General features: G+C 54.2%; 1 protein-coding gene across 2 annotated transcripts; it reads left to right on the top strand.

Annotated features, from left to right (window-relative positions):
* Positions 1-871: 871 nt before the first annotated feature.
* LOC112857325 (C-type lectin domain family 18 member A-like) lies at positions 872-14,033 on the top strand. Of its 2 annotated transcripts, none has more exons than XM_086688914.1 (12): positions 872-1,209; positions 1,695-1,813; positions 3,910-4,149; positions 8,816-8,913; positions 9,304-9,425; positions 9,615-9,722; positions 10,303-10,395; positions 10,799-10,905; positions 11,515-11,644; positions 11,937-12,033; positions 13,244-13,335; positions 13,848-14,033. In XM_086688914.1, the coding sequence occupies exons 1-12, from the start codon at positions 1,071-1,073 to the stop codon at positions 13,883-13,885; spliced, it is 1,383 nt and encodes a 460-aa protein (XP_086545040.1). In that variant the 5' UTR covers positions 872-1,070; the 3' UTR covers positions 13,886-14,033. The 2 variants fall into 2 exon arrangements, with proteins under 2 accessions (XP_086545040.1, XP_025776398.1); XM_025920613.2 differs by having other exon boundaries at positions 874-1,209; positions 1,722-1,813.
* The last annotated feature ends 1,683 nt before the right edge of the window (positions 14,034-15,716 follow it).

A 15,716-nucleotide genomic window follows, 5' to 3' on the forward strand; every position in this document is an offset into this window, starting at 1 on the left:
TGCTGGCCTAGAGGTCAGAGGTCACACAGACTCCAGAAGGAGGAAGTAGTTGGCTTCCAAGGCTATCCTCTGCGGTGGCGGAATAAACTTTGCTCTCCCCTGAGAGGGATATGGGCATTTGGGTAGGGCCTGCAGGATAGCCTCGTCTTTTCTAAGAAATGTGGGCCACGGTGCGGATCTGTTTCAATTTATCCTGGTGGGACTGTGTAGGCCTCGGCTAGGCCCCAAAGCATCACGGTGATTTGCTGCCCTCCTGCTACACTGCCTGTTTGTCTAGAGCCTGACTTGTTCCCAGCAGGACTCCAGTCAGCCAAGGGCATCACGTGGTCTCCTCTGCTTGCCTGGCCCTCTCCTGGCCTGCAGTCGTGCGGGGGGGGGGGCCATAGTGCTGGGGCCCAGCCCCCGACACTGCCCAGACACACACCGCCCCGAGTCCTAAGGCACTTTTTTCAGCCTACAGGTGCAACCCTAGCCCCTATTCCCCTACAAACCCAACACCTCAGTGCCCCCGCCCACCAGTGGCACCTGCCTGGTGTGTGGTTACCATCCGCCTATGTTTAATTCATGGCTGGGGGTTGGGACGAGCTTCCCGAGAAAGGGAAGAATTCCCCTGGGGTCTTGCCCAGTTCCCGCCTGCCTGCCCTGGGCCTGGGAGTAGAAGCTACCGATGTGCCCAAAGGACACTGTCCCGGCCAGGGCACAGCCATCATTTGCTAATCCACAGCCCTGGAATGTCTGTGGGCCAATCGGCGGGGGTTCCCAGGGCTCCCCAAGGGCTCCAATAATCCTGCAATGATTAGCAGGGGCCACAGGGTCAGTGCACACTGCTGGGTTGGTTGTTATGGGCAGGGCTGCTGGCCAGGCCAGTGGCTGGAGGGGGGTGGAGCCCTGGGATTGGAGCTGGCTTTCTCTCATGCCAGGGCCGAGGGGAGGCTTTTGGGATACAGCGATTACTCACCAGCCTCCCCCTTTTGTCTGCCAGTACAGCCTGACCCCTTGAGATTGTGAACACTCTATCTAGCCTGGGAAGCGGGCTGGACGGCTGAGCCAGGCCACATCCAGAGTGGCCCATGCTGTGGCCAGAGCCCTCCACCAGGCTGGGGGGCCGCTGGCCTGGCCTCCTGCCCATACTTCTGGCTCTCCTTGGCATGGCCCGGACAGAGGTGGAGGTGCTGCTGCCGCAGGAGGAACAGGCTCCAACGCCCGGAGGTAAGGGGCCCCCGGGTGAGGAAAGAGGTGGAGCCGCTGTGAGCTCTGCAGAGGGGTGCTCCGGGGCTGCTGGAAGCCAGTTCCCAGGCCTGAGCCCTGGGCAGGCTAGCTGTGGTTTAAAGAGTCCCCTTGGGTAGTCCAAGGGCCCAAGATGGTTGGGGGGGTGGGGGCTGGGGAGCAGGAAGAATGAAGGGGAGTGGGCCCAGGCTGGGGGGTCCAGGAGGAAGACCAGCCAAGGGGCCCCAGGGCTGACTCCTCCACACACCCAGCCCCTGGCCCTCACCCCCTCCTGTTACCCTCACCCCCGGCCCTCAGCCCAAGGGTGCCTGGGCACCTGCCTCTCTCACAGCCCCACACCTGTCTCCCATCCCTCTGCGCGAGCCCTCCCGTATGCCCACCATCCTCCCCAGCCCCTCCTGCTCTTGTTTCCTAAGGGCAGGGCTGCACTCTAATCTTGCCACGGTGACCCCCACCCCATCACCCAGGGGGCCTGACCTTGTCTCCCACCCCAGCTCTGAGCAGTAAGGAGACGTTCCTGCTCCTGTCCCTCCACAACCGCCTGCGCAGCCGGGTGCACCCTCCTGCAGCCAACATGCAGAGAATGGTGAGGACCCCCAAGAGGGTGGCTGGAGGGGCAAACGTGAAGAGGGCTTAGGAGGCCAGACTGGTGCCAGGCGCCCATCCACCTGAGCAGCGCAGGGGGGTAGCCAGTCACCTGACCCACTGAGGGGACCATGCCTGGTTGCGGGGGCTCCGCAGCTGCCTGCTTCCCAGAAGGGCAGTTCTTTGGCCTTTCCTCACATCCCATCCCGTTGCCCGGGAGACCAGAAGACAAGGAAGGAGTGCTCCACAAAGAAGTCCCAGCAGGATCAGAGGGGCAGAGGACTGGGAGGGAGCAGCACCCCGCTTGAGGGAGGGGGCTTGAATGTGACCAGGGCCCAGTGCTTCTTCATGGTTTGTCTGGATGACTAAGTGGGGCCCCTCTGAGCTCCCTTATCATTCACTGGGGGCTGGGTAGCATGGGAGGATTTCCCACCACACCAACTGGGACCACCGGGCGGGCGGGCGGGGACCATCCGGGGCCCAGGAACGCAAGCCCGGCCCATGTTAACAGGCCCGGGAGGGAGAGCAGGATCCTGTGGGGGTGGGCAGGGTTCCCCATGGCTGCCTCCCATAAACTCCTCCAGGCTGGCTCAGTGGTGGTGACCTTGAGAGCTCCCGGGTCAGTTTCCCAGGAGGTGGGGGTGGGGCGAGCCTGCGGGAAGGGGTCGTTTCTCCCCCCTTCCCTGCTCCGCAGCAGCTCTGCCCCTCCTCAGGCGCAGGTCCTGGCCCCCACTGCCCACTCTCCTTGCTCCCAGCTCAAGCGCCTGGCGTGGGGGCGTCCCGATCACCTGGTCAGCAGTTTCTATAGTTTTCATGCCCCTTTGACCAAAGTCTTAGAAAAAGAGCATTTCATAAAAGATGAGAATGGAGCCCCACCACTCAGCCTCCCTCACCTCCGCAGCCCTCTAGGGCTTTCCCCCAGTGGAGGCTGAGGCTCTGGGGAAGTTGCAATCCCCATGACAACCTTACCCCGCAGGTACCTTACTGTCCTCATGTTGAGTCTCGTGGAGATTAGGGGACTGCTAATGGGGTGGCTGGGTTGGGCCAGGGCATGGTGATGGGGTGACCCATGTCTTCTTCATGGCTGAACCCCTCGTTTAAAATTTTTTAAGTTTATTTTGAGAACGAGAGAGCCAGAGTGTGAGCAGGGGAGGGGCAGAGAGAGACAGAGAAAGAGAATCCCAAGCAGGTTCTGTACTGTCAGCACAGAGCAAAGCGGGGCTCGAACTCGTGAACCATGAGTTCATGACCTGAGCCAAAATCAAGAGTCGGATGCTTAACCGACTGAGCCACCCAGGTGCCCCAATAAGCCCCTTGTTTAAGAGGACAGAGGACTTCTGGGCGGCAGTGGGGGTATGAGGGGAAGTCTGTTAGTTTGTGGGTGGGGAGAAAAGATTGGGGCCGCTCCAGAGGACAGTGCTGGCTGGGGCCAGAGCCCTGAGGCCGGGAGCCTCTCTTGTCCTGCTTCCCTGTTGGCACCCCAACACACTCCAAGGCCAGGGTTAGAGAACGGGACAAAGCAGCACGGCTGCTGAGGCCTTTTGCATCAAAGAAAAGTCAAGTGGGAGCAACTGAACCTTTCTGCCAATGGCCAAGACCAGTTGTACCTAATGGCAAACACAAAACCAGTTTGCAAGGCTTGGGCACTGCCCAGGGCTCGCATTACCAGACAGGAAAAAATACCAGAGAAGCCCATCCCATCACCGGCTAACACTACTCCCTCAGGAACACCCATCACCCCCTTTCCTGGGGTGGTGCCCAAGGCAGGGCCTGAGGGCACCCACACAGGAGTCAGAAGGATGGGAGCTCTCAGGCCTGGGTAGAGCCAGGCTCTGGGTCAGGTGTCCAAACATCGCCGGTACTTTTACAAACATATCTTGGAGAGTTCCTTGCTCTCCAAGGTCCAGACTGACCTCCCCTGGCTCCGGGCGGGGGGGGTGGGGGGGAAGTGGGTGAAAGAAGCTTGGAGGGGTCAGGTGGCCAAGCAGGAATCCCCGTCCAGTGCTCTCTGCATGAGCCTACACCCTGTGGGGAGGTTGAATCACTAAGGCCTGGCCCAAAGGTCCCTGCTGACGTCTCTGTTTGTGCCGCCCCCAGGACTGGAGCGAGAGCCTGGCCCGATGGGCTCAGGCCAAGGCGGCTCTCTGTGGTGCCCCAGCCCCGAAGTCTGCATCGGCACCTCGAGCCACGCAGCAAGTGGGCTGGAACGTGCAGCTGCTGCCCGTGGGTTCAGCATCTTTCGTCCACGTGGTGGGCCTGTGGTTCGCAGAGGGGCAGCGGTACAGCTACACAGCAGCCGAGTGTGCCCCCAATGCCACCTGCACCCACTACACTCAGGTGAGGCTGTGCCCCTGGCTCCAAGGCCCCTGGGTCACTGGGGGCAGCTCAGAAGGGCTACTGTTCGTCCTGAAATTGGTGGTCACTTTCCCCCCGAGTTGTATAGTTTTACTTTTTTCAGCTTTAAATACGAAATATTTCAAACATCAAATAATGGACTCCCTTTTACCCATTACCCAGATTTAGAAAATGTTTAACTATAGTTGTTTCTCATCTCTGAAGAAAAAACAAACAACAGAACTGAAGCCCTACTCCTGCTCTTTCCTCTGTCCTTCCCCAGAGGTGGGTGACCTTCCTGAGATCCAGGTGGATCAGTTCCAAGCACATTTCCTTTGTTTTATTTTATGTACCTGGCATTGTTTAGGCGCTAGGGTGCAGCACTGAAAAACACAGGCAAAGCCAAAGCATTTTTAATACTTTTACTGCATGTCTAAGTGTTTTCATACCTTTACAGCTTTTGCAAGTGGGTTGTGTGTTATTAAGTCCCGTATGAGTGCTCTCTGTGTGTGTCTCGTTTACCACCCCAGACCATGTTTCTAAGATTTACTTCCATTGACCCAGATACACATGGGTGATTCACTATGAATAAACTGCAATTTATAGGCATCTAGGTTATTTCTACTTTTTTACTATTAAAAGTCATTCTGGGGGCACCTGGGTGGCTCAGTTGGTTGAGCGCCTGACTCTTGATTCTGGCTCAGGTCATGATCTCAGTTCGTGAGTTCAAGCCCTATGTCAAGTGCACTGTCAGCACGGAGCCTGCTTGGGATTCTCTCTCTCTGCCCATCCCCTGCTTGTGTTCTCTCTCTCTCTCAAAACAAGTAAACACGAACTTTAAAAAAATTTTAAAAAATAAAAGTACTTCCACAATGCACAAATCCTACTTCAGCTCCTTTCGTGCATATGTGTCCAGAGTTTCTCTAGGATGCATTTAGAAGGTGAATGGCCAGGTCATAGCATAGCATGCAACTACGACCTTATGAGTTATTGCCAAAGTGGCCATGCCAACTGTACTCCCATCTACAAGTCAGTTCTCACTTCCCCAGTATTGCCAGGCTCCTTGATTTTGACCAACTCAAGGCTGTGAAATGCTTCCTCACCTGATTTTTAATTTGAAATTGAGCATATTACCTGCTTTGTTAATTACCTGTTCAAATGTCTTGCCCATTTTTATAACACGGTGCGTCTTTTTCTTACTAATTTTCAAGCATCCTTTCTACATTCTTTATGCTTTCTGTTGGTCATATGGATATACATTTTTTCCTAGCATAGGGCTTATATTTTTCTTTGTGTATCTTATATTTTATATGAAAGACCTTTTAGATTTTAGTATTAATCCATTTTCTCAGTTTAATGTATAGTTCATCTGTTTGTAGTATCATGTTTAAGAAATCCTTTTCCACTCTGACATCAGAAATATCTTTTCTTCCAAAGCTTTCCTTTTTCATATTGATGTCATTATGCCTCCTGGAATTTTTCATGCAGGTGTGGTATAGGATCTCATTTTATTGTCTTTCCAAATAAGCATCCTCTACTGAGTATTGAATCCTTCCCCGCTGATTCATAATGCCACCTCAGTCATATACCAAGCGCACATCTGCCCGTAAGTCTTTTGCTGAGTTATTGGTCCTATTCTGTTGTTTTGTTGTTGTTGTTTATCCCCACACATATCATATTTTAATTATGGCTTTATAGAAAAGTTTTGAAAGGAAAATTCTCCATCTACACACTATATGCTATAACAGTTATGCAAATGCTAAAATACTGATGTATTAGTAAACAGTAGCTGCCCCAAGTTCCCAGAATGCACCTGGCCTAACCTCTTCCCTGAGACCCCTAGAATCTGTCCCATGATCTAGAGGCAAAGAATGAATGCCTGGCACAGTATTGGGTCTCAGGATCCTCCTTCAGCCCAGTGTCTGTTCTGATTGGCAAGTACCCATGCCTACGGGTTGTTAAATATTTTGAATATTTGCCAACTTGGCATGTCATGTAATGTGAAATAATGTAATGCAGTGTGTGTGTGTTGTTGTTGTTACTGTTGTTGTTTTTTTAATATGTATGTATGTATTTTTGAGAGAGAAAGAGTGAGCAAAGGAAGGGCAGAAAGAGAGGGAGACAGAGAATCCCAAGCAGGCTCCACACTGTGAGCACAGAGCCTAATGGGGGCTCAAATCCATGAACCATGAGATCATGACCTGAGCCAAAATCAGCAGTTAGATGCTTAACTGACTGAGCCCCCCAGGCGCCCCTGTTGTTTTTAATTCATTGCTAGATCTGCTTTGCTAATTATTATTTGATATTGAAATTGACCTCTGATTTCCTTTTCTCATACTGCCCTTACTTGGGTTAGAGCAATGCTAACCTCATAAATGAATTGCAAATTTTGCCTCATTTTCTCTTTCCTGGAATAGTTCCTATAATATTTGCTGTGACTCTCCTGTAAAACTATTTGGGCCTTGTTCTGTTTTGGGGCTGTTTTGTGTGTATATGCATTGTATGTGTGGATTTTTAACTGCTGATTCAACTTTTAGAAACGGTCAGAGACCATTTCAGACTTTCTCCTTCTTCTTGAGATAGTTTTGCCAAGTTCTGTTTTCTAGAAAATTGTCCATTTTATGTTTTCCAATTTATTGGTCAGAATTGTTCAGTATTTAACAGAGATTTAAAACTAGAATTAAACAGGGATTTTAAAAAGATTTGCTGTGTCTGTAGCTAGGTCCTTTCAAACTTTTCAGCTTTATCTATGCCTTCTCTCTCATTCTTTACCAGTCTTGCCAGAGCTGTGTTTACTTGAACAAATCAGCTTTTTTTTATTTTTAGCCTCTTTTTTCTTTTTTTCTTAAATTTCTGCTCTTATTTTTATTATTTGCTTTTTAAGAGTTAAAAAATTTTTTTTAGTAATCTCTACACCCAACATGGGGCTCAAACTCACAACCCCAAGATCAAGAGTCCTTTGCTCTTCTGAGCCAGCCAGGCGCCCCTATTATTTACTTTCTCCTACTTTATTCAGTTGATTATTTTTTTTTAAATATTTTTTAATATTTATTTTTTTCTGAGAGCAAGCAAGAGGGGAGAGGCAGAGGGACATAGAGAATCCTAAGCAGGCTCCACACTGTCAGCACAGAGCCCAACACCAGGCTCACACTCACAAGCCATGAGATCATGACCTGAGCCGGAGTTGGATGCTTGACTGACTGAGCCACCCAGGCGGCCCTGCTGTTTTTTTATATTCTTGATTAATTTTTAAGTCTTTTTCCATTTCTGCTAAATTCATTTAAAGCTATAAATTTCCCTCTAAACTTCATTAGCTGTATCCCGTGAGTTTTGCTGTTCAGTGATTTTTCATTTCTACATGTTTCCTATTTTCCATCATGATATCTTTGATTTCGAAGTGTATGCTTAAATTTTCTGTTTTCTCCTTTCCCTTACTTCTAAGCTATTTACTCGATATTTTATTGCATTGTATTTATAGAATGCAGCCCATAGGCTATTGTTCCTTTGGTCTTTGTTGAATCTTGCTTTGTGGTTTAGGGAGGGGGGTCAATGTTTGCAAAAGCTCCGTGCATCCCTAAAGAGAATGTACGTTCTCTAATTATTGGGTACATATATATGACTACATGTCTGTGTCTCCCTATTTCACAGTTGTCATTTTAAGTGCTGCAGGAGTTGAACTATTCCTGCGCTGTTTCCAAGTTATCGCTGATTTCAAGGTTTTAAATCTAAGTTTGGAGTACTATCCGAGACCTACACCTACCAGCTTTTGCCGTATGATACACTACCCCAAAGTTTAGCATCCTGTGATTCTGCAGGTTGACAATCTGAGCTGGGCCCAGCGGGGAAGTTCTTCCGGCCTTGGTGGGGCCCACGTGCAAGGGCAATCACTTGGCTGATTTTCTGGGAGCTGGCTGTCTAGAGTGGCCTCAGCTGGCTCACCTCTGCCTGTGGGGTCTCCTGAGGCCTAGGTTCAAAACTGGCTCAAAATCACTTCTTCTGCATTCCGTTGGCCCACGCAAGCCACAGGGCCAGCCAGAGTCAAGCTGGAAAAGAGGGTCCTCCTCATGATGCAAAAGAGCACATTTAAGTGTGAGCTGTAGGAAGGAGTGAAGGGTTGTAGCCATCTGTGCAATCGGTCACAAGACCTTTGATGTCCAAGACTTTTTTTTTTTTTTTTTGAGAGAGAGAGAGACAGAGTGCAAGTGGAGGAGGGACAGAGAGAGGGGGAGAGAGAGAATCCCAAGTAGGCTTTGTGCTGCTGTCAGCCCACATCCCATGCGGGACCCCGTCTCACATACCCATGAGATAGTGACCAAGATCGAGTTGGACCCCTAACAACTGAGTCACCCAGAAGCCCTGTCCAAGACTTTCTTTTGCCACTTCCACCCACCCACGATTCTCTCCTTTCTTCAGGTATCTGCTGACTGAAACCCCTCCACTCCCCCCACCCAGACAGCCTTCCTAGGCTATTCCCACCTGTCCTCATAGCCCTGCCCAGCCCAGCGGCCACTGCTGAGGCCCCGGGAGGTGATGGAATTGTCTTTCTGTCTGGTTTGGGGCAGAGGCTGCGTCTCCCCTCCCCAGACAGGCATCGTCAGTGCCGTTGGCCCCCAGAAGACTCGGGGGGGGGGGCCCGTGATGATGGTCTGAGCCACTATGTCTCCTGCAGCTCGTGTGGGCCACCTCGAGCCAACTGGGCTGCGGGCGGCAGCCCTGCTCTGGGGCCCAGGCGGAGATTGAAGCCTTCGTCTGCGCCTATTCTCCCGGGTAAGCGCCCCCCGCTGCGTTGTGGGGTGGAGGGTACGTCCTCCCAGGGTAAAACGCTCACCCACCCACTCACAAGGCCTTTGCCCCTTGGTCTGCACCCTCACAGAAAGAAGGAAAGGGAGAGGGTGTGGAAGTGGGCAGCACTCACGAGCCCGGCCAGGCAGAATGTGGCTTCCCAGATGCCCGTCCTTGGAGGCACTGTTCCGCTGTGCCCGGTTGAAGTACGGAGCATTAGCATTAGTTTGGAGGCCATTTTTTTCCTTTCCTAAGACACCTCCCTGTCACCTCCCTGTTCCCTGACTCCCTGGCTGGGCCAGAAGGAGCTGAAGGGGCCAAGGCCCTTTCCCCAGGCCAGGCCCTTGCAGCCCTCTCTGGTGCTTCCTCTCACAGAGGCAACTGGGAGCTAAACGGGAAGACAATCGCCCCCTATAAGAAGGGCTCCTGGTGCTCTCTCTGCACGGCCAGCGTCTCAGGCTGCTTCAAAGCCTGGGACCACGCAGGGGGGCTCTGTGGTAAGTGCTCCGCCCCACCCGCCTCCTGCTGGGACAGTGGTACAAGAGAGCTTGATGTGGTGATCCTCCTGGAGGGTGGTAGCGTCCTGTAGGACTGTCCTCCAAGCCGTGGCCCTTAGCACCCGGGAGGCACCTGGCTGGGCTGCCTGAAGGAGGTTCCCTCTCAGAGCTCCAACCTCGCCTGACCAGAGGTCCCCAGGAACCCATGTCGCATGAGCTGCCGGAACCACGGACGTCTCAACATCAGCACCTGCCACTGCCATTGTCCCCCTGGCTACACAGGCAGATACTGCCAAGGTGAGGGGCACGTGGAGCTCCAGATCACCCAGGGAGTGAAGTCTGGGCCCAGGACACATGCAGGCAGCCTCAGGGGGTGGGGGGACACACGGTGTTGCGTGGGTGTCCAGGGGCCGTGTTGCACTCACTCAAAGTGTTTGGAGAGAGTCTTGAGGGAGTTGGTGGGTGCTGACCAGGTACTTGCTGACCCGGACACTGCATATAGTCATTCAACAAACAGCCTGAGCACCGCCGGCCAGACCCTGAGGTTTGTAGGGGATTCAGAGTAGATTCCGATCTGGCCCTTAGGCCGTGGATGGTAGCAGGAGGACATCATCAGGATCTAGAAATAGACTCTCCTCCCAGTGTCCCCCTCCCAGCTCGGTGACCATGGGCAGGTCCCCCTCCCAAACCCCAATTTGCTTCTCTCTACAATGGAGATCAAACCAAGAGTAGCAGCAGTCGAAGCCGGGACAGGTTCCGTCCCTGAGGGGCGTGCTGGCCGCAGGTGGCCATTCCCCACACTCCGAGGCCTGGGAGAGGCAGTGTGGGGTCCCGGGGCTGCGGGCTGAGCTCTGTTCCTCCCCGCCTGCCCTGGCAGTGCGGTGCAGCGTGGAGTGCGTTCATGGCCGGTTTCGGGACGAGGAGTGTTCCTGCGTCTGTGACGTCGGCTATGGGGGAGCCCAGTGTGCCAGTAAGTCCTGCCCCCAAGGTCCCCCGATGAGCCAGGCCACACCCCAGGGACCCCCTCAGCAGCAGAGCGTTGGAGCCAGCTCGGACCGGCTCCCAGGAGTCTACTGTGCACATCTCTTCCCAACTCCCTGCTCGGTGACATCACATTGGTACCTTGAAATTGTCCCTGGTGGGGGTATTTGCACCGCACAGATTGGCAAATTCTATATATCTTTTTTTTGTCTTTGAAAGCAAGCTGACTGTTACACATTCACCAGCACAACACTGACTCCCACCCACTCTCCGGCTTGGAGAGGGTGGCCAGAGGAAGGGGAAGGGGCTTCTTGAGCTTGGCGCCCCGGCAGGGAGCGAGGCGTAATGAGTCTGAGGTCCCCACGCACACAGTCAGGCCCCCCTGTCCCCAGCCAAGGTGCGCTTCCCCTTCCACACTTGTGACCTGAGGATCGACGGAGACTGCTTCATGGTGTCCTCAGAGGCAGACACCTACTACGGAGCCAAGATGAAATGCCAGGTGATGGTTGAACCCTGCCTTCCCAGGGACCCCCAGGGTCTCCAGTAAGGGTCTCAGTGGAGGGAGCTGGGACTGAGAAGTGGCTCCTTTGACTTCTTCTGACCTGACTCTGGTCATTAGTGTAAAGCGGGGTTACTCAGAGGCCCATGGGAGCCAGGAGGTCACCTAATGAGCTCAGGGACCCAGGGGTGAGCCCTTGCCCAACCCCCATCTCAGGAGCCGTCCTGATTCAGTCCTAGCTACTGGCTGTCACATAGGTGTAGGAGTTCACAGAGGTCAGAACTTGGGATTTTTCAAGAGCACCAGCAATTCAGATTTTCATGGGCATCGCTAGATTTATTAATGTCGGCAACCAATTCAAACGTATTAAAGACACTGAACAGATGAAACAAAACCTTCCCGAGGTCAGGGCCCTGCCAGTCTGGGCCCCTGTGCACAGAGAGAGGAGATGCAGGCAGGGGAGAGGAAGGGGGACCCCTACTCTAAGAAGCAGGAGGCCGTGGGGCGGGGGAGAGGATGTCCCTGGCCACTTCGGGGTGTTGGGATGGGTAGGAAGGGCCGGCCTGAGCTCTGGGGCCCTGCCAGTGTGACGTGGAGTGGGGGTTACAGGGAAAGGGCGGGGTGCTAGCCCAGATTGAGAGCCAGAAAGTTCAGGACATCCTCGCCTTCTACCTGGGCCACCTGGAGACCACCAATGAGGTGACCGACAGCGACTTTGAGACCAGAAACTTCTGGATCGGTGAGTGCCTGGCTGGTTGGGGGTGCAGGAATCTGGGCTGCAAAACCTCCCCCAACAGACAGTAAGGGTGTGATGAGGGCCAAGGACCCGGAACGGGGCTGGCGACCTCCTTCCCTGTGGGGAGCACGGACAAGAGGGAGGGGGAGAGCCCCTGGGGGCCGAAAGAGCTGGGAAGGTGATTAAGGACAGGCATTAGGCAGCAGGCTCCAAGCTTGGGGGTGCTCCTCTCAGGGAGCCTGGGCTCTGAGTGGGGCCCAGGGCTGGTGGGCCAACCTCAGCTGCTGGGGCCCAGGGCTCACCTACAAGACCACTAAGGACTCCTTCCGCTGGACCACCGGGGAGCACCAGTCATTCACCAGTTTCGCCTTTGGGCAGCCTGACAACCAGGGGTGAGTCTGGAGTGCCCTCCCTCCTCCGGGCTCCCTCTCTCACGCGGGACCGCTTGCTGAGCCCTCAGATGCCACTGAATAACCTCCACCCGGCCTGCTGCCTGGGTGAGCCCTGTGAGGGCCTGGGCCTTACCCGGGGCCCAGGAAGTCTGGGTACAGCTGATGTGAGCCACAGCCCAGCATCTCGGGGCTTACATAAAGGAGAGGGACCTCTAGAAGGCTCCATCCATCCATCCATCCATCCATCCATCCATCCATCCATCCCCACTGTTCCCTCAGCTGTCCTCCCAGCCCTCCATTATCTCCACCTGTCCCCCACCACCACGCTCCTCTGCCTACATCAATACCCTGATTCTGGGGTCTTTAGCAATCCACCCACCTGCATCCAGTCCTGCACACGCCCATCCCCCAGCCAGCCTGTACGGAGGGCCTTCTGGTTAGGCGGCCCTGCCCCGGTCATCAGAGCCCAGGAATGCCCAGGGCAAGCGGGGGCAGGGTAGAGGAAGTCAGGCTGTGTGGACTAGGGGCTCCAAAAATCTGGCCCACGTCCTTTGACCTCATTGATGGCAGCCGGGCCCATGCCCCTGCTCTGTCACCTAGAGGACACTGCTCTGATTGGGCTCTCAGGCACACCCTCTCCCTGCTGGGAGGAAGGACATGGGCCTGACTGTTCCAGGTCCTACCTTCACCCCCACCGGCTGGCATGGCTGAGTGCTGGCACTGGGCAGGGGGAGTTGCTGCCCAGGTAGGGGGTTTGCCGAGACCTCCCAGCTTCCCTGAGAAGAGCTACAGAGGCCTGAGTGGCAGACATGGGAGCCTGGGGGTGGGTCTGGCTCCCAGAAGCCCCTTATGTGGGCTGGAGGCACCTAGGCTTCTTAGACGCAGGTGGCCTGCTGGAGTGGAAGATTTTTTTTTTTAACGTTTATTTATTTATTCTGAGAGAGGAGAGAGCGAGCGCATGCTCATGAGCAGGACAGGGGAGGGGCAGAGAGAGAGGGAGAGAGAGAGAATCCCAAGCAGGCTCTGCACGGTCAGTGAGGAGCCCGACACGGGGTTCGATCCCACGATCCATGAGACCATGACCTGAGCTGAAACCAAGAATCGGACACTTAACTGAGCCACCCAGGCGCCCCTGGAGGAAGATTTAATCCTGCCCCAGGCTCCTAATTTTGTCCGTCCACCCTGAGCACCTGACATCTTGCCCTGGCAGGTTTGGCAACTGCGTGGAGCTGCAGGCATCAGCCTCCTTCAACTGGAATGACCAACGTTGTAAAACCCGGAACCGTTACATCTGCCAGTTTGGTAAGGGCCCTCTCACACCTCCCCTTTCCGGGTCCCTGTCCTCTGAGGTCCCTGCTGGCCCGCTGCAGGCACTAGGATAGCCAGGTCACAGGCCCAGAGAGAGTCTGAGCGTGCAGGACCGCCAGGGATGTCCCGCTCGGGGTGTTGTCGTACCTGCGGGCCCCTGAGGCCCAGAGAGGAAGAAGGGCCCGGTTTAGCTCGTCTGCGCAGCAGCAGGACTGGAATACAGCCTGGCCAAGGATCTCTCCAAGTTCCTTTTCCTCCTGTCACTAAAGCTGCTGCTTGGGGACCTGTTGGTTTCACTGGTGTTCCTGATTCCCTAGGGCCCAGTGAACGACAGTGGGGAACAGGGGTGAAACCTGGCCCAGAACCGGCCCCCAGCAACACCTGCTGGAAAGGTCTGGAGCTCCATCTGGGCACGATAGCCATTTCAGGGCCAGCTACAGGAAGGTCCCCATCCGAGGACTGCCTGGGCTGCCACTGACCCTCGCTCGGTTCGGCTTCCTTTCCAGCGGAGGAGCACATTTCCCGGTGGGCCGTGGGACCCTGAGACTCAGCCAGGCCTCTCCCTTGCCAGCCTCCTGAGGCACAGCCCTGCGTGCCCATCTGCACACCTGCCTGGAACAAGGGCCAGGCCAGGGCTGCAAGCCCAACATCCACAGAGGTCTCGGACCCTGTGGGAAGTGAGGCAGGGGCACAAGTCAGACCCAGAGAGGGCTGGGGCCCCTCAGCCTGCTTTCATTGGAAAGATGGGTGTCAGGCACCCCGGGCCGGCAGTCAGAAGAGACCACTCTCCTCCGTGTGTGCCGGACCCTGTGGGGCAGATGGGGATTCCTCACTGCCCAGGGTGCACCCCACAAAGGATTAAACTAAGTTATGAATCACTTGTGCCTGCTTGTTTTGAAGGGGAATCTAGCCGAGTCAGGATGATCCTGGGAACACCAGAGGGTGCCTGAGGCTTTCCTGCTGGTTGCCCACCCCCGACCCCAGTCCCTTCCCTGCTCACCCATATGACCCAGACCACCCTCTGGAAGTTTTCTGGTGTTAGCCCCTGAATGATGCACAGATTTGGAAGCCTTGTTTGCATCCCTGACTTCCTGTTCCAGCTCCCCCTCACCGCTGCCTCTGTCGGCTTTGCGCTTCTGCCCACACCCTCTCCCTGTATTCACCGTGCCCGCCCCTACATGTTCCCGTTTTCTTTGTGATTATCGGAACTGGGGTGGGTTATGGCCCCGTTGCCCTCCTCTCCCTTCAGTGGTGAGAGCGGCCGTGGGGGCAGGTGAAGACTGGCAGGTGCCATCATTAGCGTCCAGAATGCACCCCTACCCAGTTGCACGCTGTTATGTGTGAACATTGAGTTGCTTTGCTGGTTGGAGGTGGGAGTGTGGCCCGGGGTCATGAACGGAGAGAAGTGTAGCAGCCACAGTTTCTATTGTGGTTGTAAGCAATAGAAACATAGAAACAGTTGTGACTTAATCACGGCAGAAAAGGAACTTATCAAAAAGACAATGATTGGGGTGCCTGGGTGGCTCAGCCGGTTGACCGTCCAACTTCGGCTCAGCTCATGATCTCACGGCTTGTGGGTTCGAGCCCCATGTGGGTCCCTGTGCTGCCAGCTCAGAGCCTGGAGGCTGCTTCGGATTCTGTGTCTCCCTCTCTGCCCCTCCCCTGCTCACGCTCTCTCTCTCTCTCTCTCTCTCTCTCTCTCAAAAATAAATAAACATGAAAAAAAGTTGTGTTTTTTTTTTTAAAGACAATTATTTACAAACAGGCAAAGGACATGAATAGACAGTTCCCCAGAGGAGCTATACAAGTGACCAACAAACACAACATCACTAGTCATTAGGAAATTCACAGCAAAACCACACTGAGATACCACTTCACACCCATTACGATAGTTGTTATCAAAGAAACAGATGATAACCGGGGTGCCTGGGTGGCTCAGTCGGTTAAGCGTCCGACTTCGGCTTAGGTCATGATCTCACAGTTCGTGAGTTTGAGCCCCACATCTGGCTCTGTGCTGATAGCTTAGAGCCCGGAGCCTGCTTCAAATTCTAGGTCTCCCTCTCTCTCTGCTCCTCCCCCGCTCATGCTTTCTCTGTCTCTCCTTCAAAAATAAATAAAAACATTAAAAAAAGAAACAGATGATAACAAACGTTGATGAGGTCTTGGACCAACTGAAACCCTCATACACTGCTGGCGGGAACATAAAACTCTGGAAACAGTTTGGGGAGTCCTCAAAAAGGTAAGCACAGCTACTACATGCCCCAGCAACCCCACTGCTAGGTATGTACCCGAGAGAACTGAACACAAGTACTCCAACAAGTCCTTATGCACCAACAAGTCCTTATATGCACAAAGTTCCCAGCAGCATTATTCGC

The sequence above is a fragment of the Puma concolor genome, chromosome E2 (genome assembly GCF_028749965.1).
Source record: "Puma concolor isolate L17-30 chromosome E2, mPumCon1.1.hap2, whole genome shotgun sequence".
In the NCBI taxonomy this organism is placed as follows: domain Eukaryota; kingdom Metazoa; phylum Chordata; class Mammalia; order Carnivora; family Felidae; genus Puma; species Puma concolor.